Below are 27,165 nucleotides of genomic sequence, written 5' to 3' on the forward strand. Positions count from 1 at the left end.
TTTTTTTTTTAAATTGTCAGTCTTTTTTTATTTGTTTAGCAAAAAATAAAAACCGTAGAGGTGATCAAATACCACCAAAAGAAAGCTCTATTTGTGGGGAAAAAATTATAAAAATTATAAAAATTTCATTCGGGTACATTCGCGCAATTGTCATTCAAAGTGCGACAGAGCTGAAAGCTCAAAATTGATCTGGGCAGGAAGGTGTTTAAGTGCCCCCCGGTATTGAAGTGGTTAAACTCCACTGATAACCGAGAAGGCGCCATGTACGCAGCCATGCTTCTCATAAGCCATCCGTAGGAGGCGGACCAGGTGGGTTAAATGGAAATATATTAGAGCGATGAAAGAGACATAATGGGCAGTGGATTCTCCTAATTCCTCAGTCACGGTGAGACACAAAGCGTCTGATGGAGCGAACGTCTCGCACACAGACTGCCAAGAGCCATTCCGAGAGTCTCTGCCCTTCTCTCATCTCTCCCGACTACAAGAAGGTTATGAAAGCTGCAGACAAAAAATGTATTTTGTTATATAAGACAAGTTAAGTTACACAAGTTTGCTTTTCCATACCTTTTAATTAACAAATGGTTTAAAGACCAAATGTCTTAAAGTGGTATTAAACCCAAAACAAAAAATGTCATATATTGCAGCTTACCAATCACTTCTTTTTTTTTAGGCTTTTTGCCCCTCTGATTTCACCTGGTGATCTGGCCAGTAACACACCTCCTATATTAGAGTGCCCCCCGCGCTGAATGCAGAAACGGGGGGGGGGGCACTTTGTGAGTCTGAGGGGGTAGTGCTAGATGCACTAGCAGATTTACAGTAGATACACTAACAAATTGAAGCTGCATTCCACCCCTGTGAGTGGTAAATGGTTTGTCTCATCCCTGTAATTGATACATTCTGCTGGAGAGCTTGTTCCTTTGAAAAACAGCTACAGTTACTCAGTACCCTATCATTGGGGTCAGTGGGAGGAATAGTGCCCCATCCTTGGTGTCAGTGGGAGGAATAGTGCCCCATCATTGGTATTAGTGGGAGGAATAGTGCCCCATCATTGGTGTCAGTTATAGAAATGCTGCACCATCATTGGTATTAGTGGGGAGAATAGTGCCCCATCATTGGTGTTGGTGAAAGGAATAGTGCCTCATCATTGGTATTAGTGGGAGGAAAAGTGTCCCATCATTGGTGTCAGTAGGAGGAATAGTGCCCCATCGTTGGTATTAGTGGGAGGAATAGTGCCCCATCATTGATGTCAGTGGAAGGAACAGTGCCCCATCATTGGTATTAGTCAGAAGGATAGTGCCCCCATCATTGGTGTCAGAAGGAATAGTGCCCCATCATTGGTATTAGTGGGAGGAATAGTGCCCCATCATTGGTGTCAGTGGGAGGAATAGTGTCCCATCATTGGTGTCAGTGGAAGGAATAGTGCCCCACTATTGGTATTAGTGGAAGGAATAGTGCCCCACCATTGGTGTCAGTGGGAGTAATAGTGCTCCATCATTGGTGTCAGTGGAAGGAATAGTGCCCCACCATTGCTATTAGTGGGAGGAATAGTGCCCCCATCATTGGTGTCAGTGGAAGGAACAGTGCCTCATCATTGGTATTAGTCAGAAGAATAGTGCCCCCATCATTGGCGTCAGAAGGAATAATGACCAACCATTGGTATTAGTGGGAGGAATAGTGCCCCATCATTGGTGTCAGTGGGAGGAATAGTGCCCCATCATTGGTGTCAGTGGAAGGAATAGTGCCCCATCATTGGTATTAGTGGGAGGAATAGTGCCCCATCATTGGTGTCGGTGGGAGGAAAAGTGTCCCACTGTTGGTGTCGGTGAAATGCTGGATCTGGAAATACCGGATCGTGTACATGTATGCGATCCGGCGCAGCAGGGCCGGCCTACCGCAGTAAAAAAAGGTGGTGGGCGGTCCGCATGTGGTTAATTAAAGTCTTGTGAAGCTAGCTATAATTTGGGTCGGTTGCCGTTTTTGTTTAGCATGACGACAGACGTCCTCAGAACACGCCAGCGGGTGCTTCACCCACCAGACTCCGTGTGTAACTCAGAACATTAATGTAGGTGGTCATAGCGGTTCACATTAGATTTATGTGTTTTTTTTTTGTTTTGTTTTTTTGCGCGCTGTTCTCTGGTCGCAAAAAGTTTGGGTTGAGGCGCAGTGTTGTCTGTCTAGGGAACGGTTAGAACCGACTGACAAAAGGCAGAATGTAGCATTTACCAGAACAGAATCCGCCGCCGTTGGAGCCCCTCCAGGGAGAGGCAGACGCTTGTCCCTCCGATGCATTTTGTGTCCTCCGAAAAATCCACCGTCATCACAGACTGCGCACGCGAGGGGCTTTATTTTTTTTTTCTTCTTTTCTTTTTGCAGCCGACAATTCCCAGTCCAAGCTCCTTAGCTCTCTCACATCCACCTGCAGCGTCTCAGCCACTGATTGCTCTGACTGCGGAGTCGTCTTTAAATGACCTACTTTACTCAATCACTCCAGAAATCAATTTTAAAAGTCACGTAATAGCCTACTTCCACAGGCAGATCTTATGCCAGTCAAAGCGGAAATATCATTACGGCTTATTCCCTTTCAGGGTGAATATTGAAGCGCATTCCTTCTCTCTCCTCCATTTAAAGATGAAGTTTAATCTGCTTAGATTTTGCTTTCCCTGGTTCCTAATTTCCACCCTCATCATAAAGCTACTTTATTTTTTTAATTTTTTTTTTTAAAATAAAACCTCGCTGTTTTCATTACGTACTTAAAGCGAAGCTCCACCTTAAAAAAAAAAAAAAAAAAAAAAAAAAAATATTTTATATATATATATATATATATATATATATATATATATATATATATTAAAAGCCAGCAGCTACAAATTCTGCAGCTGCTGACTTTCAATAAATGGACACTTATGGACACCACGATGTCAGCAGCAGATGACGAGCAATCGCTCCCCCCCCCCCCCCCAACGCCATCCTCGGTCAGGGAATCAGGAAGTGAAGCAATGCGGCTCCACTGCGCGGTTCCCTACTGCGCATGCGCGAGTCGCTCTGCGCGTCTTCACTGTAGATAAAAAAAAAATTCTGTCAGACGCGAGTGAGGAAAAGCCGATCAGACTGACACACCTCACCACCGATCGCCACGATGCACGCCCCCCACGGGCGTTCGGCGGCTGTTATCCTGCAGGACGTCATATGACGCCCAGTCAGGATAACTGAACCACCGCCTGGCCGTCATTCTGCAATAGGCCATGCAAGAAGGGGTTAACATGTATTTGCACATCCAGTGGTCCCCATGTTTAACCTCTTGAGATCCGCGCTATGCCGGGACTACGTCTATTGAGCCAATGACAGCTGATCATGTGACAAAACAGAGCCGGTAATGGGCTATTTTTCCTCTATCAGTGCCCCTTAGTGCCACCCATCTGTGCTACCCATCCGTGCCACCTATCAGTGCCGCCTTACCTGTGCCCATCAGTACTGCCTTATCTGTGCCTATCGGTGCCACCTTATCTGTGCCTATTAGTGTCGCCTTAACTGTGCCTATCAGTGCCTATCAGTGCCCACCAGTGCTGCCCATCAGTGCCGCCCATCAGTGCCCACCAGTGCCGCCTCATCAGCGCATTTCAATGAAGGAGAAAAATGACCTGTTTGCAAAATTTTATAACAAACTATTAAACATGATTTTTTTTTTTTCTTTTTTTTTGCATCTTTTTTTGTTTGTTTAGCAAAAAATAAAACCCCCAGCTGTAATTAAATACCACCAAAAGAAAGTTCTATTTGTGGGGAAAAAAATTATAAAAATGTCATTTGGGTACAGTGTTGTATGCCCGCGCAATTGTCATTCAAAGTGCATCAGCGCTGAAAGCTGAAAATTGGTCTGGGCAGGAGGGGGGTTTAAGTGCCCAGTAAGCGAGTGGTTAAGCTCCAGGGGACAAAGCAAAACACATTGGGGTGTGGCCTGGTGGGAACCCAGGCTGAGGTCTCTCCCATCACTACTACATTAACATAGGACTCCATGGATGTGCGACAACGGGGACGTTTTTTTGTCACTTCCCTTCAGTGACTACAGGAGCGGAGATGAGCTCCATCCCTCGCCAGCACTCCTGCAGCACATTCGGTATCGGCTATGTTACGCCGCACATCGATTGAGCCTGAGCGACACACTAACAAACCGTGGGTCACAGGGGTTACCTGCTGTTAGGGACATTTTCTGACAATTTCTGACCCTGGATGCAGAGAGATTTTATCCAAAAATGTATCCCTACCTGGAGGTCGCCAGTGGATGTGCAGATACAGGTGGATACATGATTACAGCAGCAGACAGCCTTGGCTCTTTTCAGCCCATCGCTCAGGTGTACAGGCTGAGCAGAGATTGGAACATCTGAGATCCCGGGTGCAGGTATTTGCAGTACACTTGCTGCACCATGATCATGTAGGACAGAGATATGCAATTAGCGGACCTCCAGCTGTTGCAGAACTAAAAGTCCCATGAGGCATAGCAAGACTCTGACAGCCACAACCATGATACCCAGAGGCAGAGGCATGATGGGACTTGTAGTTTTGCAACAGCTGGAGGTCCGCTAATTGCAAATCCCTGATGTAGGATGTATGACTGAGACCCAAGACCTGGATTTTAGCTAACCTTACTGAGTAAGTTGAGCAGGTGCAAGGGGCAACATATTCAATGATTTATTTAAACCTTTAAAAATGGTGTCCTAAGAAATTTCTATGAAATGTTTTAGGAGATGAAAAAATATACCGTATTTATCGGCGTATAACACGCTCCCCAAGTTTAGGAGGGAATTTAAAAGAAAAAAACTTTTAGGAGGGAAGTTTAAGGAAAAAAAAATATATTTAAATGCCTATCAATGAATGCAGCCTTATCAGTGTCATTTGCAGCCTTGCATTTGGCCTTGTCAGTCATTTGCAGTCTTGTCTGTGTCTTTGCCATTTAAAAATGGCGCCGCCGAGCTACAGAGCAGATGTCCTGTGTATCTCGGCAGCGCTCGGTAGTTCTCGGCTACTTTCGGGTATTTTCGGCCGTTCTCGGCTATTTTTGGCCACACAGAATGGGCGAGCGTGGCCGAAAATAGCCGAGACCGGCCGAGTGCGGCCGAAAATACCCGGAAGCTGCAGAGAATTGCAGAAAGGCTTAGAAACAGCAGGGGATCGGCGTATAACACGCACCCCCGATTTCCCCCTGATTTTAGGGGTAAAAGAGTGTGTGTTATACGCCGATAAATACGGTATATATTGTGCACTGCCTACCACAGCATGGTGCCCTTTGCACCTGGTCAATATGGTTTGCTTTTATTCCATCTTAAACTGTAGCAAACCCAGCTTTTGAACTTGTACCTACAAGTAAGCATATAATAACGCTTACTTGTAGGTACAGTGAATATCTCCTAAACATGTGGTGTTTAGGAGATATTCACATGAAAAGCAGCCGGTGATGTGCTCCGGAGGGACGAGGGAAGGAGCGCAGTTTGTTCTGCTATAGCCCGCTGTCAGCTGATATGGCTCAACAGGTCGAGGCTGTGGAAAAATCCTAACTTTAAAGTCAGGATTCACGCAGATGCCTGGACTAGTAGCTCACTCAGCCTCTTAGTGACCCCGAGCCAGCCGCTCCTGCCCCCTCCACAGCCTGGCATTCCAGTGGGCGTTGGGGGGGGGGGGCAGAGCCAGGGACTGACAGTCCCCACTCTTTGCTCATTGAAAGCTGAGAACTGAGTGATCAGCAGTCTTTAATCGCTCTGTTTTTGATCTTAGAAGCAGCTGGGGACAGATGCAACATTCGATCGAGGCTCCATCCACCTAGGGAAATATAATTAAAAAAAAAAATCTCTTTTAAAAGAAAACAATCCCCCTCCTAAGAACCCTCTCCCCCCAAGCAAAGATTCCCACTGTAAAATATCTCCCTCCTCCAAAAATGAACCCTCCCCCCCCCCTGTTTCTAATGATATCTCCCTCAGTCAACACCCTGTCCCCCAGCAAAGATTTCTAATTATGAAGAAAATCTCCCTTCATCCAATCAATCTCTGTCTCAGAAACAAATCTGTGCCATTAACCACCCCCAGTAAACTTCTCTACAAGAAAATCCCCCCTGCTCCAAAAGCAAACCCACCCCCCTTTCCTTAACCCCCCACTAAAAGAAACTCCCTCAGGCTGGAATTCTGTCTTCCTCCTTCCAAAAACAGAAAATGTAGGCCTCCCTACTTACCAGACCTCAGATTCAGCACGGCACAGAAGTAGGAAAACTTCTGCATCCCCAGTCTCCCTTCGGTTGTGTCATATGATACCTTGGGGGTAGAGTCTAGGAGTTCCCTCAACCATGCACTGTCAGTTGCCGGCATCTGAGACCTCGCAGTAATTTCATGCTTTTCAAAGGCACCCCTTATTAAACTGAGGGGATGGGGCACAATAGAGGGGGGGGGGGGGGCTGGCTGCTGCACTCTGAAACTCTTATTGCTTCTACTGTGCTGATGCTGAGGCTAAACAGCAGGGACACTGTCTGGGCATTTTGCCAGGATGCAATGGGGCGGGGTGGGTTTGAACACCCCTGACCCACCCCCCTTATCTACGCCCCTGTATTGAGGGTCATTGAGAAGGTGGCGGATATAACAATAGGTACCTATTTTCCAGGGTATCAGAAATCGGAGGCACCCCGACTGGGTTCAAATGCCAAATTTGTTTATTGATTAGTCTATTTTAAATCGAATGTTCTTCACTAAGCAGAGGCGAGGATTTCCAGTAAGTCTGGGAATTAAAATGACAATAGACTGAAAATGGAGGGTGATCAGGCTGATATAGTAATCTCGAGTAAACGTGCGGAGGAGCCAAAGACGATTCATCACTCCGGATTATGATGTGATGGCCATTTTGTCATTCTCTTCATCAGGACTCGGGACGAGGATCTGGGGATGAATATCGCACCGCACGCGCAATATTACACCGCGATGTATCACTATTATGTGCCTGTCTGTCGTATTAAATCACAGCTGCCATCTGTGCTGCCATCGCGAAAACCACCACCACTTTTCCTGCCGTCCGTCACGCTTTAATTGGGAATTGAAAGGTCATGTTGTGACACCCGCCAGTCCTGCTTTTACTCCAATATATAAAAAGGATTTTTTTTTTTTTTTTTAAGCATCGTATTAGAATGGTTTTACCTGGCAGCTCTAGAAAGTATAAAACCTCTACTACATATACAATGCACAAATACTGTATGCCTTACCCAATGTACACATCTGATTAGAAGTCGGCTGATGCCGATTAATTGTCTGCTGAGCAGGCAGAAAGCTGCAGAGCTGCACTAGTGAATGGTGGTATTAGTCCGGTGAAATGTAGAGGTGTCAGAATTTCAAAGATGGCAGAATAAAAGTACAAGCCTTTCGGCAAGGCAAAAACATCGGCATTTTAAATGTATATTAACCTTTTTGCTGCCAGGCCTTTTTTTTGCATACTTGTTAAAATATGCATTATAGGCCTAAAGCTTACTTTACCACTTGCTTACCGAGCACTTATACCCCCTTCCTGCCTAGGCCAATTTTCAACTTTCAGTGTTCTCACACTTTGAATGACAATTGCGCGGTCATGCAACACCTTACCCAGGTGACGTTTTTATCATTTTTTCTTCACACAAATAGAGCTTTTTTTTGGTGGTATTTACTCACCACTGGGTTTTTATTTTTGCCGAACAAACAAAAAAAGACCAAACATTTTGAAACAAACACATACATTTTTCATATTTTGTTTTAAAATTTTGCAAACAGGTACTTTTTCTCCTTCACTGGTCACAGTTGAGGCGGCACTGATAGGTGGCACTGATGAGGTGGCACTGATGGGTAGCACTAATAGCGACACTGATAGGCAGCACTCATAAGTGACCCTGATGATGAGGCACTGATTGGCAGCACTGATGGACACTAAAAGGTGGCACTGGAGTACACTGATTAGCAAAACCGGTGGGCCGTAAGGGGACTGATGTCCCTCAAACAGAAGCCGGTGAACGGCTTTCTTCTTTTCTTCACGCTGACAGTGCGAGGGGAAAAAAAAGAAGATTTACCGACTTCTGTTTACTTTGGTGATCAGCTGTCATTGGCTGACAGCTGTTCACGTGGTAAAGGACTTGCTGTGATTGGCCCTTTCCCCCGATCTGTGATCAGCCGCGTCCCAAGGACGCGACAATCATAGAGCTAGCCACCCAGGGAGCGCTCGGGCAGCACGAGAATGGGAGGACGTCCATGTACGCCCTCCCCGCAAAGGAAGCCTGTGCTGCAGCAGTCTTTCGGCTATAGTACTGGTGCCAAGTAGTTAAAGCTACCAAACCCTTTATCAGGGAAATTTGAAAACTGCCCCAATGGTACTTTTTGGTGGTGGTTCTGTTAACTACTTTCAGACCGGACCATTTTGCTGGTCAAAGACCAGACCACTTTTTGCGATTCGGCACTGCGTCGCTTTAACTGACAATTGCGCGGTCGTGCGACGTGGCTCCCAAACAAAATTGACGTCCTTTTTTTCCCACAAATAGAGCTTTCTTTTGGTGGTATTTGATCACCCCTGCGGTTTTTATTTTTTGCGCTATAAACAAAAATAGAGCGACAATTTTGAAAAAAACGCATTATTTTTTACTTTTTGTTATAATAAATATCCCCCAAAAATATATAAAAAAAACATTTTTTTTCCCTCAGTTTAGGCCGATACGTATTCTTCTACATATTTTTGGTTAAAAAAACGCAATAAGCGATTATTGATTGGTTTGCGCAAAAGTTATAGCGTTTACAAAATAGGGATAGTTTTATAGCATTTTTATTAATAATTTTTTATTATTATTTTTTTTTACTAGTAATGGCAGCGATCAGCGATTTTTATTGTGACTGCGACATTGTGGGGGACCCATCGGACATTTTTAAAAAATTTTTGGGACCATTGTCATTTATACAGTAATCACTGCTATATAAATGCAGTGATTCCTGTGTAAATGACACTGGCAGTGAAGGGGTTAACCAGTGGGTGGCAGTGTAGGGGTTAAGTGTTCCTAGGGGTGTGTTACTAACCGTGGGGGGGTTGGGCTTTCATTTAGTGAACACTGATCTCTGCTCCAATCACATGGAGCAGAGATCAGCGTCACTAGTTGCTAGGCAGAATGGAGAAATGCTGTTTACAACGACATTTCTTCATTCGGCCGCTCCGTGAGACGATCGCGGATATGCCCGTGGCGATCGAGTCCGCGGGTCCCGCGACCGGACTCACGGGGGTCCCAACCGGCGCGGGAGCGCGCCGTCGGTGGCGCACTCCCGATGGCAGGGCGGAAAATTTAAAGGGACGTAAATGTACGCCCATTTGCCTGCCCGTGCCATTCTGTCGACGTACATCGTCGTGCGCTGGTCAGCAAGTGGTTAAAGTTGAAGTAGGGCCATAGTTCGTTCCGCGCTCCTGTGACCCATATTCAGCTGATAGTGGGCTAAGGTCCGCTGTCAGCGGATGTCACTCAGCCAGTCCAGACCCTGGAGAGATTCCCGATGTTAATGTCAGGATATATCCAGATGCCTGGACAGGTAGATGGCTCAGCATTTTAGTGCTCGCTAAGAGTCTGGGCCAGCCGACCCCCCCCCCCCCCCCCCCCAGCTCAGGGCTCCAGTTAGTGGTGAATGCTGGAGGGGCAGTCACCGGCTCTCTGCTCACTAAAGAACAAGCACTGAGCAATTAGCAGTCTTTGATCAATCAGTTCTCAGTGTAGAGGCGGCGGGGGGGGGGGGGGGGTGTAGCAATAGACCGATGCTGCATACACATAGGTCTGCTGCCTCAATTTTTATGATGGCAGTTTGCATATGCTCCAGAATGAAGAGTTCCTCTTTGCCGTGAAAATGAACTTAATCCCCCCAAAAATACACATATACACTGCCACAAAAGGACCAGCTGACATTATGTCAGTGATTCTCTCGTTAACACAGATGTCCGTGTTGACGAGGACAAGGCTGGAAATCACTCTGTAATGCTGAATGAGTTCGAATAACAGACTGGAAGCTTTAAAAGGAGGGTGGGGCTTGAAATCATTGTTCTTCCTCTGTTAACCATGGTTACCTGCAAGAAAACACGTGCAGTCATCATTGCTTTGCACAAAATGGGATTCACAAGCAAGGATATTGCTGCTACTAAGATTGCGCCTAAATCAACCATTTGTCGGATCATCAAGAACTTCAAGGAGAGAGGTTCAATTAGTGAAGAAGGCCTGAGAAGTCCAGCAAGTTCCCTTGACCATCTCCTACAGTTGATTCAGCTGGGGTATCGGGGGCACCACCAATGCAGTGCTTGCTCAGGAATGGCAGCAGGCAGTTGTGAGTACATCTGCAAGCGCAGTGAGGAGAAGACTTTCGGAGGATGGCCAGGCGTTAGAAAAGCAGCAAAGAAGACCCTTTTCTCCAGGAAAAACATCAGGGACAGACTGATATTCCACAAAAGCTACAGCGATTGGACTGCTGAGGACTGGGGTACATTAATTTTCTCTGATGAATTGCCTTATCAATTGTTTGGGGCATTCGGAAAAAACCTTGCTTGGAGAAGCAAAGGTGAGCGCTACCATCAGTCCTCTGTCATGCCAACAGTGAGACCATTCATGTGTGGGGTTGCTTATCAGACAAGGGAGTGGGCTCACTCACAATTTTGCCCAAGAACACAGCCATGAAAAAGAATGGTACAAAAACATTCCCCGAGAACCTCTCACAACCATCCAAGTTTGGTGAGGAACCATGCCTTTTCCAGCATGATGGAGCACCTTTCCATAAGGCAAAAGTGATAACTAAGTAGCGTGGGGAACAAAATATCGAAATATGGGGTCCATGGCCAGGAAACTCCCCAGACCTTAATCACATTGAGAACTTGTGATCAATCCTCAAGAGGCGGGTGAAAAAAAAACCCCCCACAAATTCTGACAAACTGCAAGCATTGATTATGCAAGAATGGGCTGCCATCAGTCAAGATGTGGCCCAGAATTTAATTGACGCCATGCCAGGGAGAATTGCAGAGGTCTTGAAAAAGAAGGATCAACACTGCAAATATTGGCTCTTTGCATAAACGTAAAGAGGTTGTAAACCTCCCTTTACACTTTGTACCTATAGGTAAGCCTAGAATAAGGCTTACCTATAGGTACTGTAAATATCTCCTAATTGTGTGCCGTTTAGGAGCTATTTTACAGTATACGGCGCTGACGATGTCATCGGCGCGTGCGCTCTGAATAAAGGGGTACCCGTGCTGTTTCTTCAGTAGCGAGTGCCGCAACCGGCAGCTCCCACGCCCATGCACGGGAGTGATGTCACGTGGCTCTGGCCAGTCACAGAGCCGGAGTCCTTGGCCCCGTGAAGGAAGAGGGGAGAAGATGGATGCGGCCTGCAGAGGGGACGGGGCGGGTTCCGTTTGCAGGTAAGTGTCACATTGCATACAAGCACATTATGTCTTTACTTTGCAGGGGAGGGAGAAGAATTTCTTTTTTTAGCAAGGGTTTACTTCCTCTTTAATGTAACTGTCAATAAAAGTCTTTGACACTTATGAAATGCTTGTAATTATACTTCAGTATACCATAGTAACATCTGACAATCAAGATCCAAAAACAGTGGACCTTGTTAAAATTTTATATTTCTGTCATTCTCAAAACTTCTTAGTTATCCTTTAATCCAATCTGTATTTTTTTTTAGGGAAAGTTTATTAGCATTTACAGATAAACAATAGAAAATTACAAACTATACATGTCCAATCATTACTAGCTATCACATAAGTATACAATTCTGCTACAAATTACTTGACATGTTTAGAGGAAAGTTGGGTTCACACATATCTTTTACATTTGTATTCACAAGGGTAAATATGTCACGTTGAGGTTCTACAACACTTTTCCACTTATTATCCTGTATATTTAAAGCTTGTCTGAGCTGTCAGAAAAAAGGGGGCGGAGAGCTGAAGTCACACCTTGGATAGCTCAATGAAAAACACTCTTAGCCCTTGTACACACGGTCGGACATTCCGACAATAAAATCCGTCGGATTTTGTCTGACGGATTTTGTCCCAAACTGGTGTTGCGTACACGCGGTCGGACAAAGTTGTCGGAAGATCGTTCGTAACGTGATGACGTAATTTCGTTACGACGGGACTATGTTCAGGCTAGTAGCTAGTAGATTTGGTGTAGGAATTTGATCTGAGCATGCGTGGCACTTTGTCCGATCGGAATTCTCTACACATGATCAGACAAAGTCTGATCGGATCATGTTGTCGGAAAATTTTATAGCCCAGCTCTAAAACTTTGTCGGTCGGATATTCCGACGGAAACAGTCGGATTATCCGACAACATGGTCCGATCGTGTGTACAAGGGCTTAGAGCTAATTGGAGAGAAGGGATACACCCCCCCTTTCACACATCACACAGGAACAGGGATGAGGCTGTCAATCAGCCAGAGGCCCCTCCCCATCAGCATTTTTCTCTTGCAGTGTCAGGAACATTTGTCAGAAATTACTCCTGCAGACAGCAGAGGAACGAAGAAGCAAACAAAAAATACACTTCGTGCTCTGAAACGAGACTCGTACACACTATGCTATGTTCATATTTCATGTCTGAGGTTTACATCCACTGTAACGCGTTAAGGTAATTTCAGACACATTCTGCTTTACGGTCACAATTCTCAGTCCCATTCTCCCAATTGTTCTCTCATTTAATTTTAGCAGTATGCTATTCTTTTTTTTTTTTTTTTATGATTCAGTGATGTCCTAAAGGTTAACATGTTGGTTTGTCCCCCAGGCCTGCGTTGACGTAAGGGCTAGCTCGGTGTTCTGGAAACAGATGGTAGTGATGGAGACTTATGGAGAAGAGCCTCATATGCCGGAATTGTTTTCCACCCATCCATCACATGAGAGACGAGCAGAATATCTGGACAGGCTCATACCAAAGGTGAGAAAAATGGCTAAATACAAAATAAATGGCCAAATGTATGTGGACCTCTCTCTAAATGATTGAGTTTAGGCCCACAAAGCCAATTCATTAGTGACATGATTTGACCAGATTTGTGTAGAGGAACTTGGTTGACTGTGACCCCAACCCTACTGATCACCTCTGGGATGAACTGGAACACTGATTGTGAGCCACGTCTTCTCATTGAACATCAGTACCTGAACTCACAAATGGGCACAGATTCCCAAAGGCAAACTCTAAAATCTTGGGGAAAACCTTCCTGGACAGTTGAGACTGTTATAGTTGCAGAGGAGGACAACTTTATATTAATGCCAAGGATTTTGGACTGGGTTGCCTAATAAGCCCATATATTTGTGACGGACACACAAAACTTTTGGCCATATTGTATGCTTGTAAAAGCGTAAGTTCACCTTTTTTAGAAAAAATTAAAAGGTAAACTAACACCCTACACCAGTGGTCTCCAAACTGCAGCCCGTGGATCAGATGCGTCACTTTGCTTGTCCTTATCCAGCCCTTGGGGTACTTTTCCCCCCACTGCTGCATTTCTTTAATACCCCTGGACACCAGCAGTAATTCCTGCTATTGACACCAACAATGGGACACTATTCCACCCACTGACTTACACAATTTGGCACCATTCTCCCTATTAACACCAACAATGGGGCACTTTCTCCCCCTATTGATACCAACAATGTGGCACTATTCCTCCAACTAATCTCAATGACGGGCCACTATTCCTCCACTAATACCAATGATGGGCTGCTATTCCTCCTACTATTACTACTAATAATAATGGGCAGTATTCCTCCTACTAATACCAGTGATGGGGCACTATTCCTAATACTAATACCAATGATGGGGCACTATTCCTTTAACTAATACTAACGAGAGGGCACTCTTCCTCCTCCTAATACCAATGATGGGCCACTATTCCTCCTACTAATACCAATGATGGACCACTATTCTTCCTACTAATACCAATGATGGGCCACTATTCCTCCTACTAAAACCAATGGTGGGCCACTTCTTTACTAATACCACTGATGGGGCACTATTCCTTCTACTAATACCAACGATGGGCCACTATTCCTCCTGCTAATACCAATAATGGGCCTCTATTCCTCCTACTAATACCAATGATGGACCACTATTCCTCCTACTAATACCAATTATGGGCCATAATTCCTCCTACTAATACCACTGATGGGGCACTATTCCTTCTACTAATACCAACGATGGGCCACTATTCCTCCTGCTAATACCAATAATGGGCCTCTATTCCTCCTACTAATACCAATGATGGACCACTATTCCTCCTACTAATACCAATTATGGGCCATAATTCCTCCTACTAATACCAATGATGGGCCACTTCTTGTTCTACTAATACCACTGATGGGGCACTATTCCTTCTACTAATACCAACGATGGGGCACTATTCCTTCTACTAATACCAACGATGGGGCACTATTCCTCCTGCTAATACCAATAATGGGCCTCTATTCCTCCTACTAATACCAATAATGGGCCACTATTCCTCCTACTAATACCAATAATTGGCCACTATTTCTCCTACTAATACCAATGATGGGCCACTATTCCTTCTACTAATACCAATGATGGGCCAATTTTCCGTCGACTAATACCAATGATAGGGCACTATTCCTCCTACTAATTCCAATGATAGGACACTATTTCTCCTACTAATACCAATGATGAGCCACTATTCCTCCTCCTATTAACAATAATTGGCCATTATTCCTCCTACTAATACCAATGATGGACCACTATTCTTCCTACTAATACCAATTATGGGCCATTATTCCTCCTACTAATCCCAATGATGGGCCACTATTCCTCCTACTAAAACCAATGATGGGCCACTTCTTGTTCTACTTATACCACTGATGGGGCACTATTCCTTCTACTAATACCAATGATGGGCCAATATTCCGTCTACTAATACCAATGATAGGGCACTATTCCTCCTACTAATTCCAAAGATAGGACACTATTTCCCCTACTAATACCAATGATGAGCCACTATTCCTCCTCCTATTACCAATAAGTGGCCACTATTCCTCCTACTAATACCAATGATGGACCACTATTCTTCCTACTAATACCAATAATGGGACACTATTCCTTCTACTAATACCAATGGTGGGCCACTATTCCTTCTATTAAGAACAATGATGGGCCATTATTCCTCCTACTAATACCAATGATGGGTCACTATTCCTCCTACTAAAACCAATGATGGGCCACTTCTTGTTCTACTAATACCACTGATGGGGCACTATTCCTTCTACTAATACCATATAATCACACACATAGGTTGGACTTGATGGACTTGTGTCTTTTTTCAACTTCCCCTACTATGTAACTATGACACTATTCCTTCTACAAACGCCAATGATGGGACACTGTTCCTCCTTCTATGGCCACAGATGCTATGTAATTGCTCTATTCCCTCTGATCACCAACCTTAAGAAATTGTTTACTTCCCCTCCGCTGTCAAATTTTTTTACTCCCACTGGCCACAGTCCAGCTCTCCTAAAGTCTGAAGGACAGCAAACTGGCCCTTTGTTTATAAAGTTTGGAGACCCCTGTCCTATACCTTCCGCCACCCCCCCCCCCCCCCCCCACTGCCACGGTACTTATCTCCATGGGTAATGAGCAGTCTATGCCCATGTAGCCACCCAGTGATTTGAAATCCCCCACTTCTTTCTGTGGGGCCTCCAGGACAGATAAATTATTGCTACACCAGTTGACGTGTGTTATGGCTTTGTCGGCCACTCTACTTGAGGACTGACATGTTACACCTCCTTAATTACCTAGCCATTTTTCAGTTTTCAGCACTGTAATAGTTTGACTGATAATTACTCCATATAGAACGTCACTTCCCCCAGCAGTATGGCCAGTGGAAGAAGATAATGGTGTGCGATCTGTCCGTGACCACGCACGAAAGCGTTGATTGCAATACACATGTTATATATTGCCAAGTAAGCTGACATGAAAGCAATACTTCTAGCCCATTATTTATGGTTACCCGACCAGCCTAGGCCACTCTAATTGACCTCCTCTACCCTCCCCCCCGGGGGAACCCTTTTTCCTACCCAAACTTCCTGCTCTGCAACTCTTTTCCTTCTCCATCTTTCCTTCTCATTTCTTGTGTTCCTCTTCACCATATATTTTCTCTCTCTCTCATCTCTCTCATATCTCTTTTTTTTATTAGTTTTTTTTTTAAGGGTTTTTTCTATTTTTGTTCTTTGTCCGTAAGACCACGATTTTTGTCTTATTTTTCAAATTTTTTTGTGGACTATCCCACGCCTCAACCCCTGAGCACTTAAGCTCATTTACCCTATGTTGGCCTTCGCCGGAGGGCTGTTGATGTTTGATAATTTCTATTGTCAAATATGCTTTTAATGTGCATTATTAAGCTGTGCCATGATATACTTTATTTTTATATTCCCTGCATGAGATCATTACAGTTGTTCTTATTTCTTAAAATTTCAATAAAAAAAAAAGATTGTAAAGAAAGATGTCCGGTAATTGGAGCTGTGAAAAAAAAAAAAAAAGCAGCTGGCAATGTTTATTAACAACATTGCTCAGCCCCTGAAACACTAAAATAAAAAGAAACATTGTTTCTTTTTGTATCTTTCTGTTTCTTCATCTGCAGATCAAAGGGATGAACAAATGTTCCTCTGTTTTAACCCCTTAATTTGCTCTAATCAGCCTTAATTAACACCTACTCTCCTCCATTTAATTATTATTTCCTGCTTTTTTTTTTTTTTTTCACGTCTATTTTATAAACAATAAACAATTGCATTTTTTTTTTTTGTTTGCTTGTTTAGTGAATATTTTTGACACATATATATTAACATATATTTACACATTTCACATTGAAAAAAGCGCAAAATTAAAGACAATTTCATTTGTAAATAACTCTTCAATGTTTTGTACCACTGCTGACAGCTGAAGTGAAAACAAAACCATTGCGGTAGGTATCGGTAATTGGTATCGGCGAGTACTAAAAAAAAAAAGTATCGGTACTCGTTGTAAAAAAAAAATGGTAACGGTGCATCCCTAAATATAAACTTCTATTCAGAATTTCAGAAAATGTAGATCTCTCCCCAGTTATCATACATAATACACAGAAACGACACTAAGTAAATTAGTCCCAAAGCTGAACATGTCCGGCAAATAGCGCAGACCGTTCTTCACTCATTACCACCAAATATCAATTTACATTACTATGATCCGGGGTTAAACATAAATTGAGTTCAACAAGTGTTCTTGAAATTCTGAAAATAACTTTATAGTTACTTATTTATATTATACTTGCTTATTCTTGCTCATTTGGGAGATATCCTCATTAAAAAAAAAAAATTTGAGACAACCTTGAAGCAATATTCTATATGCAGGTATATGTGGGCAGAGTATAAAGGGGCTCTCCTAAAAACTTTCCCATCTGGGTGATCTGCAGTGGATATAAAAAGTCTACACACCCCTGTTAAAATGTTTCTGTGATGTGACAAAATGAGACAAAGATAAATTATTTCCAAACTTTTTCCACCTCAAAGTGATTGTAAAGGTTAGTTTTTTTTCCTTTAAAAAAGAAATAATAATAACAAACATGTTATACTTACCTCCTCTGTGCAAGGCTTTTAAAAGCTGTCATATAGTCCCATGTGATTATCTGACAGCTTTTAAGGAAATTCTGGTGGGGGGGGGGGGGTCCCTTCCATATGCATTGGTAACTATGTTAGATGGCCATACTGTGTATAAGCAATTGTTTGTGCATTTTTTAAATTTGATATGCTAAATGCAATTTCCTTGCAAACCTATCCTCTGAAGAAGACCCTAATCGAATGGGTCGAAACGTGTCAGCCTTTGTCATACATTAGACATGCTATGTACATTGTTGTGTTTGCATTCTCTGCACTTTGATTGGGCATGCCCCCACCAGAGCTCATATTTTAACTATTATGGAAACATTGCATGCTAATTTTTTAATAAAGAATGTATATTTCTAAATGTACTCATTTATTTTGCTGCTCAAAAACCCCTCTGGGGGAATTTTCCAATAGTCTATTATCCGGGGTGTGCAGCGCCCTTACCTCTCTATTAGAGCTGTACAATTAATTGTTTAAAAAATCGTGATCTCGATTCACCCCCTCTGACATTTCTCCTGCAGAGGTTGCCGATTCTTATAAACAAGTGGAGAAACTATCTGCTCACTCAGCTGTCAAAAGAAAAATCTGGGCAGTCTGCCAAGTTTTTTTTTAACTTGCAACATTGTAACTAAGCTTCCTTCTTAGATCAAAGGGATATAACTTCTGTGTAAATAAAAAATCCAGGCAGTCTGAAAAGTTTTCAGTAATGTAAATGCAGGAAGTTTAACCACTTAAAATGGACCTCCACCCTAAAGTGGAAGTTCCGCTCATCGGAGCCCCCCTCCCCCCCCGTCCGGTGCCACAATTGGCACCTTTCAGGGGGGAGGGGGGTGCAGATACCTGTATAATCCAGGTATCTGCACCCACTTCCGGGACAAGCTAGCCGCAGATAGTCGCAGATCCCCCCCCCTCCGTTGTGTTCTGGGAAACACACAGATTCCAAGACACAACGGGGACCAGTGAAGACGCCCAGCACGACTCGCGCATGCGCAGTAGGGAACCGGGCAGTGAAGCCTCACCGCTTCACTTCCTGATTCCCTGACTGAGGATGGCGGCGGGGGCAGCCGAGAGACGAGCGATTCCTCGTCATCTGCTGCCGACATTGCGGGACCCTGGAACAGGTAAGTGTCCATTTATTAAAAGCCAGCATCTGCAGTATTTGTAGCTGCTGACTTTTAATATTTTTTTTTTTTTTTTTAAGGTGCAGCTCCTCTTTAAAGTCTTAATCTTTTTATGACACTTCTTTCTTAAGTTAAAATCAATATTTTTTGCTAGAAAATTACTTGAAACCCCCAAACATTATATATATTTTAGCAGAGACCCTAGGGAATAAAATGGCAATCGCTGCAATATTTTATGTCACACTGTATTTGCCCAGCGGTCTTTCAAATGCAATTTTTTGGGGGGGGGGGGGGGAAATTCACTTCAAAGAAAAAAAAAAAAAAACGAAACAGTAAAGTTAGTCCAATTTTTTTTTTTTTTTGTTTTAATGTGAAAGATGATGTTACGCCGCGAAAATCGTGATCTATCTGCTAAGCAAAAAAATCGTGATTCTCATTTTAGCCAGAATCGTACAGTTCTACTCTCTATATATGTGTGCTATTGCTATGCTATTCAATGCTATTCCCATGCTATTCAATTTTTGTGTAGCATTTATATTTCGCTTTCTTTCTAGTTGGTTCTTTTCTTTGTCAGTAGAAAGATCACGTTTTGTTGGCATTCCCATAACAGGCACCATGCTTTCAGCCATCTTAAGCCACACTGCACAGATCCTCCTGCAGGGTTCCAATAGCAAGACTGCCAGCACAGCGAAACAGTCAGCCTTTCCCTATCCCAGACATGGGACCCCTACCTGCCTCATATACATTGTGCCCAAGTGTCTGCGGTGAGGTTGGCTCTCTGGCTTCACAAAGCAGCTCTCCATCTGTGCCGGCCAGCCAAACATTCCACGCTGTCTTGGCTAATGCGTCTGAGGGCAGCCTTCCCAGATATTAACGAGCTGCTTTTCCTCTTTCTCTTTTTGTGCACAATTGATTTTTTTTTTTTAACCACTTTCAGATTTGTTTTTGTGACTTTTATTTTTACAGAAATAAAAAATCATTAATAACCTTCGTCATGTGGTGAACCCAGCAAAAAGTCTGTGAACCCCCCGAGCGCGCAGAATTCTCACTAGCACCAAAACCATCTTGCTTTTTTTTTTTTTATGGCCATTTTCAAGGCCAACAAGCAAAGTATTGTTAAAAGGCATGGGTAGCTGGGCACAGGCATGGGCGACATGTACCAATGCAAAAAACGTTTTAAAAATATATCATTTAGCATGGAGATGGTCTTTTTATGCCGCTTAAAGGGCAACATTGAAATCACACAAATACTGTATATGATTTGGGAATGCTTTAAAGAGGAAGTAAACCCTGATGGGTTTACTTCCTCTTTCATTCCCTGCAAAGCATAATGGACTACTGTGCATCGCATCGCATTGCATAGTAGCCCGTTATGTGTCACTTACCTGACAAAGGAGCCAGCAAAGTCACCGCTGTCCCCTGTAGTCCGGCGCATCCATCTTCTCGGTGGGTCTCACAGCTCCGCCGCTGTCATTCGGCAAAGCCGCGATGATGTCACTCCTCGCGCATGCGCACGGGAGCCGACACACGCGGCATTGCGCGGCATCGTCATCATTGACGATGCCGCGCTCAGTGTGCCTGTGCGCATGCGCCGTAGACAGCGGTGCCTGTCTTCGGGCAAATATCTCCTAAACTGTATAGGTTTAGGAGATATTTCTTGGACCTACAGGTAAGCCTTAATCTACGCTTACCTGTAGGTCAAAGTGGTTTGTAAGGGTTTACAACCACTTTAAAGCTGCACATGGTGTTACTGAACAGTGCGATTAAAAACATTTGGGGTTTCCCTTAAAACTCCACCTTGATCGTTTTCCAGGCATTCAGCTTGGGTGGCCAGGAAATAGAGGGCAGCAAGACCAGTCCACATGCCTTCCAACATTAGGAGGGCTGCCTTGCAAGGCACCCCTGTAACAATGTTAAGGGACATGGGTCCCTTTCTCACTTTTGATGCTCAAAGACCAGGTGGGAGTTATATAGGGAGGGGGAATTATGGTGTAATATGGAAACCTTTTTTAGAGTAACAACTCCCCCCCAGATATCCAACCCCTTTCAGGGGAATGAGTATAGGGGAACATTAGGTCCCATTACCAATTCCAGCAAATGCTTAAAGTGTAAGATAACTAGAACTATTCTTAAAAATGTCCCCAGCCCCACCTTTCCTACCTATCCTGCCTAATCTGAGAAAAAAAAATCTGTCTAGTTACCTATTTTCAGCCCACTACACTCCAGTCATGTGATGCAGCATCTCTGGCCCAGGGAGCACTCGCCAACGGCTATAAATTTCGGGAGCTGTGACATCACTTATAGCTTCATTTGGCCCAGCTGTTGCCACTGCTGCCTCCTCTCCCCTACAGCAGCCTCTAACTCACACAGGGGAGCCAGAGCTGTGTGAACAGACCAGAGCGGGTTAAAAATAGGTAATTACAGATATCTTTTATAGGGGTGTCAGGACCCGGTTCTGAACCTGTGACCTGTGTCTGGCGATGTCTCTTCTTGCTGAGCCACCTGGGATGCTGGACAATTCCTTGGATAATCTTTACTTGTACCTTGTTTCTTGTGAACCTTGAACTTTTTGCTCCTCCCATGAACTTCCTACTTAAACCACGCCTTTGACACTTCATGTTTGCCAGATTATTGTGCTCTCTCCAGCCCATATCTCGCTCTGGTCACTCCTGCTGTCGTCTGTATCTTTGCTACTGCTCATTACTGACTTTGGCTTATTCCTTGACTACGCTTTTGCTTGATCCCAGCCTGTAACCACTTATTACTAACCTTTGGCTTGTTTACTGACTACACTACACTACACATAAATAGTGATGGCCGAACGGTTCGCCCGGCGGTCGTTTCGCGGCGAATTTCGGTCGTTCGCGGTCCGCTCGTTCGCTCGCCTTTTCCCGTCGTTCGCCCCGGCGGACTTGCGTGTTTAATGTGTAAAAGAACTTTGACCTATGATGACACGTCTATCATGGGGTACAGGACAGCCAATTGAGACATGACAGCACATGGACACTTGGACATTCCCCCTAACCTATAAATACACCCGATCCGGTGGTCATTTTACATTCTTTCTTCTGTCACTATAGGGAAAGGTTGCTGTGTGGAGTAGGGACAGATAAAACGCTAGCTATTTGGTACACAAAAGTTCTTTTCAGGACTGGTATAGGTGTTAGGTGTATATAGGTTTGCTATGCTACTGATTCTTGCAGCAGCCTGAGTGTCTTTTGTCAGTTTAGAGAAAGGGAAAGGACGGTGTGTGCTACAGGGACAGCCAGATTAGTCTTTCATCATCATCATCATCATCATCATTAGCTGTTACTATCAGGTCCACAAAAGAACTGTTCCAGTAACCACTAATCGTTCCAGTCTACTCTTTTTTGCCACTTTGTATAGGGACAGGAAGGAAGCAGTGTTGTCAGGCAGTGAGGGTCAGTTTAAAGACTTGCTGTTACTATTAGTTCCACAAAAGTTCTTTTCAGGACTGGTATAGGTGTTAGGTGTATATAGGTTTGCTGTGCTACTGATTCTTGCAGCAGCCTGAGTGTCTTTTGTCAGTTTAGAGAAAGGGAAAGGACGGTGTGTGCTACAGGGACAGCCAGATTAGTCTTTCATCATCATCATCATCATCATCATCATCATCATTAGCTGTTACTATCAGGTCCACAAAAGAACTGTTCCAGTAACGACTAATCGTTCCAGTCTACTCTTTTTTTGCCACTTTGTATAGGGACAGGAAGGAAGCAGTGTTGTCAGGCAGTGAGGGTCAGTTTAAAGACTTGCTGTTACTATTAGTTCCACAAAGGTTCTTTTCAGGACTGGTATCAGTGGTACGGTAATAGGCTTGTACACGTATAATATTCTTTCTTCCAAATATAGAAAGAATATTATACTTGACTGCTGCCCTTCTGCTGCAGTCTGCTAATCATTCACAACTCACTTGTTCCACAAAGCTCTTTATCAGGACTGGTAACTTGGTCTGTGTAGGGTGCTACAGTACATAGGGTTGAGTGCGGTACAGTCTGCTGTTCTGTAAGGACCGCTATCGGTCCACAATAGATAGGGTTGAGGTGCACCACTGCTGACTGCTGCCCTATACTGCAGCAGTCCTTCAGCAGTATAGGGACTGACGTACAGTCTGCTAATCACTAACACACAACCTGCTTGGTCCACAAAAGTTCCTATAAGGACTGGTAACTTGGTCTAGGGTGCTACAGTACATAGGGTTGAGTGCGGTACAGTCTGCTGTTCTGTAAGGACCGCTATCGGTCCACAATAGATAGGGTTGAGGTGCACTAATGCTGACTGCTGCCCTATACTGCAGCAGTCCTTCATTGGTATAGGGACTGACGTACAGTCTGCTAATCACTAACACACAACCTGCTTGGTCCACAAAAGTTCTTATAAGGACTGGTAACTTGGTCTAGGGTGCTACAGTACATAGGGTTGAGTGCGGTACAGTCTGCTGTTCTGTAAGGACCGCTATCGGTCCACAATAGATAGGGTTGAGGTGCACTACTGCTGACTGCTGCCCTATACTGCAGCAGTCCTTCATTGGTATAGGGACTAAGAGTTTTGTCACAGGGTGATTTAAAAAATGACAGGCAGAGGAAGAGGCAGGCCCTTCCGCAGGGGTGGTAGGGGTAGGGCAGGAGCAACAGCCTTGAGCCAAAGTGGGAAGTTGCAGAATGTGCGTTTAATTACTTTAAAGGACGCACCAGACTTGGTTGAGTGGCTGACTCAGCCTTACTCTTCTGCACCCTCCTCATCCTCTTGATCTGCACCCTGTTCTTCACTCTCTGCTATGTGCACCCCCAAAGACACTACCACCAACAACACCACCACCACCACCACCACATACCTTCCGCTTGAGTCACAGGAATTATTTTCCAATCCATATCAAGAGGACATTTCTGATGCGCAGCCACTCTTGGTATTGGATCAGGAAGAGGAGGTAGCAACAACCGCTACTCAGCAGTCTGACGACAGTACCCAGATCAGCCCAAGGAGGAGGTTGGTCCCCGGTGTTGCTGCCTACTCCGAGATCTCTACTTATAGGGGTGGGGAAGGTGACGTTGATGATGACATGTCTAGTGATATCACGTGGGTGCCCACAAGAGAGGAAGAGGAGGGGAGTTCAGAGGGAGATATGGACCAGCAGATAGGGAGGAGAAGCAGGAATAACTTACATTGCACAGGAGGGACAAAGCAGACTGCAAATGTATCAGGAGCGAGTCATCGACCATGTATGGTCACATCTTGCGCTCCCAGGACACCGGCACATGGCTCCGCAGTGTGGGCTTTTTTTAACGTGTCCGCTGCTGACAATAGCGTTGCCATCTGCAATCTTTGCAGTCAACGCATTAGTCGCGGTAAGCCCAACACTCACCTAGGGACGACCGCCTTAAGAAGGCACATGAGCAGCCATCACCGAGCCCAGTGGGAGCAACGGAACACACAAAGCCACACTGCAGGCTCTCACCGTCCAGCCTCGTCTTTTACTTCTCCTTCTCCTCTCTCCTCACAATTGTCCTCCACTCCACCTTCCATCACGCCAAGCTCACGTTTTTCTGCAAAAAGGCAGGCTTCCGTGGGCCTAATGTTCGAGCGTAAAAAAATGATGACGCCGGATAACCCTCTTGCCCAACGGTTGACGGCTGGCTTGTCAGAACTGATAGCCCGCCAACTACTGCCATATAAACTGGTGGACTCGGAGGCCTTTCGCAAATTTGTGGCCATTGGAACACCACAATGGAAGGTCCCAGGAAGGAAGTATTTCTCAGAGAAGGGCATCCCAGAGCTATATGGCCATGTTCAGCGGCAAGTGAATGTATCTCTGGCACACAGTGTCGGTGCCAAGATACATCTGACCACAGACACGTGGTTTAGCAAACACGGGCAGGGAAGGTATATCACTTTTACTGCCCACTGGGTGAACCTTCTGACGGCCGTCAAGCATGTAACCCGTGGCACCCGTGTAGATTTGGTTTTACCGCCACGGATTGCATGCAGGCCTGACTCTTCTTCTCCTCCTCCTCCTACTCCATCCCCCTCCCTCTCTTCCTCAGCTGCCTCCTCCTTTTCCGCTGCTAGCGTCTCTTCCACTGCACCGTCCAAGCTTCCCATAACCTATTCCACATGCCAGGTGAGACTTTGCCATGCCGTGCTGCGTCTGTTGTGCCTAGAAGCCAAGAGCCACACTGGCCCGGCACTCCTTTCAGCTTTGCGTTCACAGGCAGATCAGTGGCTAACACCGCTCAATTTGACAGTTGGTAAAGTAGTGTGTGACAACGGTGCCAATCTGCTTAGCGCATTGAAACAGGGCAAAATCACGCACGTGCCATGCATGGCACACGTCTTAAACTTGGTCGTGCAGCGATTCCTTGTCAAATACCCTGGGGTCCAGGACATCTTGCGGCAGGCAAGGAAAATCTCGGCCCATTTCAGAAGATCTTACACGGCCATGGCTCGCCTTGCTGACATTCAGCGGCAACACCATCTGCCGGTCAGACGTCTTATTTGCGATTGCCCGACGCGATGGAACTCAACCTTCTATATGCTTGATAGGCTGCTCCAGCAGAAACGTGCAGTTAACGTCTACCTGTATGAACTCTGCGAAAGAAACGGTTCTGGGGAGCTGGGGGTTTTTTCATCGCGCCAGTGGCTGCTCATGCGCGACGCATGCAGACTTCTGCGGCCATTTGAGGAGATCACCAAACTGGTCAGTCGCAGCCATGGCGCCATCAGTGACATGGTACCTTATGCCTTCTTTATGGAGCGTGCATTGCGTCGTGTCATTGATCAGGCTGTGGAGGAGCAGGAGCGGGAAGATGAGGAAGTCGCAATGCTGGATGAATTCCCAGGGGGGGCTACTCTATCTGAGACAAGTCAACAACAGGAGTCTGAAGAGGAGTCAGAGGAGGATGGTGCCGGGGCGGATGAGGAGGAGCAAGAAGAGCGTGCTTTAAACCTTTCTGGGATCCCTGTTGTGCGTGGATGGGGAGAGGAGAATGAAGAGGACGACATTATCCTGGATGATGAGCAGGAGCCAGGCCACCACACCGCTTCCACTTTAGTGCAAATGGGGGCCTTCATGCTCCAGTGTTTTAATAGGGACCCCCGTATAAAAAGCATAAGGGTCAAGGACCAGTACTGGGTGGCAACGTACTTAGACCCTCGGTACAAACACAAAATGGCGGAAATGTTACCGCCGTCGCAGAGGGCTGTCAGAATGCAGCACTTCCAGGCCTCGCTTCGAGAAATGCTGCATTCTGCTTTTGCGTGCGCTGGCAGAGGAGCAATTCCCACTCCCAGAGAAGGATTTGCGGGTACCAATCCAACAGCGCCTGCAAGAAGAGGCCGGTTTGAAGATGTGTTGGTGACTTCGGATATGAGGTCATTCTTTCAGCTGACCCATCGACAGGTGTCATCCGGATCCAGCATCAGGGAACGCCTAGACCGTCAGGTGTCCGACTACATTGGGTTAACGGCCGATGTGGACGCTCTGAGGAGTGATGAACCCCTGGACTACTGGGTGGGCAGGCTTGACCTCTGGCCAGAGCTTGCCCAATTTGCAATCGAACTGTTGGCTTGCCCCTTATCCAGTGTCCTGTCCGAAAGGACGTTCAGCGCAGCAGGGGGGATCGTGACCGATAAGCGTACTCGCCTAGCTCACGACAGTGTTAACTACCTCACATTTATAAAAATGAATGAGGCATGGATCTCAGAGGAATTCAACACATGTGACCAGTAGACCATGTATATGTCTATAAACTATTTTTTTAATCAAGCACACAGACCTTCTTTCTTCATTTGGCTCACTTCCTTGTCCCAAAAAAACACACCGTACTATATGCCCCTACCCTCCTCTTTGAAGAGGTTGAGCGGTGTCATATTTCTACTGGGGCTGCTTATGATATCCCTGTGCTGTGCTGACTTCCTCCTGGGGGTTCTTATTATGAGGGGATCACACCATCCCTGTGCTGTGCTGAGTTTCTCCTGGGCCTGCTTACTATGAGGGGATCACACCATCCCTGTGCTGTGCTGACTTCCTCCTGGGGGTTCTTATTATGAGGGGATCACACCATCCCTGTGCTGTGCTGAGTTTCTCCTGGGCCTGCTTACTATGAGGGGATCACACCATCCCTGTGCTGTGCTGACTTCCTCCTGGGGGTTCTTATTATGAGGGGATCACACCATCCCTGTGCTGTGCTGAGTTTCTCCTGGGCCTGCTTACTATGAGGGGATCACACCATCCCTGTGCTGTGCTGACTTCCTCCTGGGGGTTCTTATTATGAGGGGATCACACCATCCCTGTGCTGTGCTGAGTTTCTCCTGGGCCTGCTTACTATGAGGGGATCACACCATCCCTGTGCTGTGCTGACTTCCTCCTGGGGGATCTTATTATGAGGGGATCACACCATCC

The 27,165-nt window shown here is 45.3% G+C and overlaps 1 protein-coding gene across 3 annotated transcripts in view; it reads left to right on the top strand.

The window, feature by feature from the left end:
- The window catches only part of OMA1 (OMA1 zinc metallopeptidase), a 152,195-nt gene that overhangs the window by 88,532 nt on the left and 36,498 nt on the right, over positions 1 to 27,165 (top strand). For all 3 annotated transcript variants that reach the window (XM_077450611.1, XM_077450614.1, XM_077450612.1), the window contains one exon: positions 12,779 to 12,928. In XM_077450611.1, coding sequence (XP_077306737.1) covers positions 12,779 to 12,928 — 150 coding nt within the window. The remainder of the gene's footprint in view (positions 1 to 12,778; positions 12,929 to 27,165) is intronic.

The sequence above is a fragment of the Lithobates pipiens genome, unplaced genomic scaffold, assembly GCF_037356315.1.
Source record: "Lithobates pipiens isolate NorthernLeopardFrog02 unplaced genomic scaffold, aLitPip1_a1.2 Scaffold_23, whole genome shotgun sequence".
NCBI classification, from domain to species: Eukaryota; Metazoa; Chordata; class Amphibia; order Anura; family Ranidae; genus Lithobates; species Lithobates pipiens.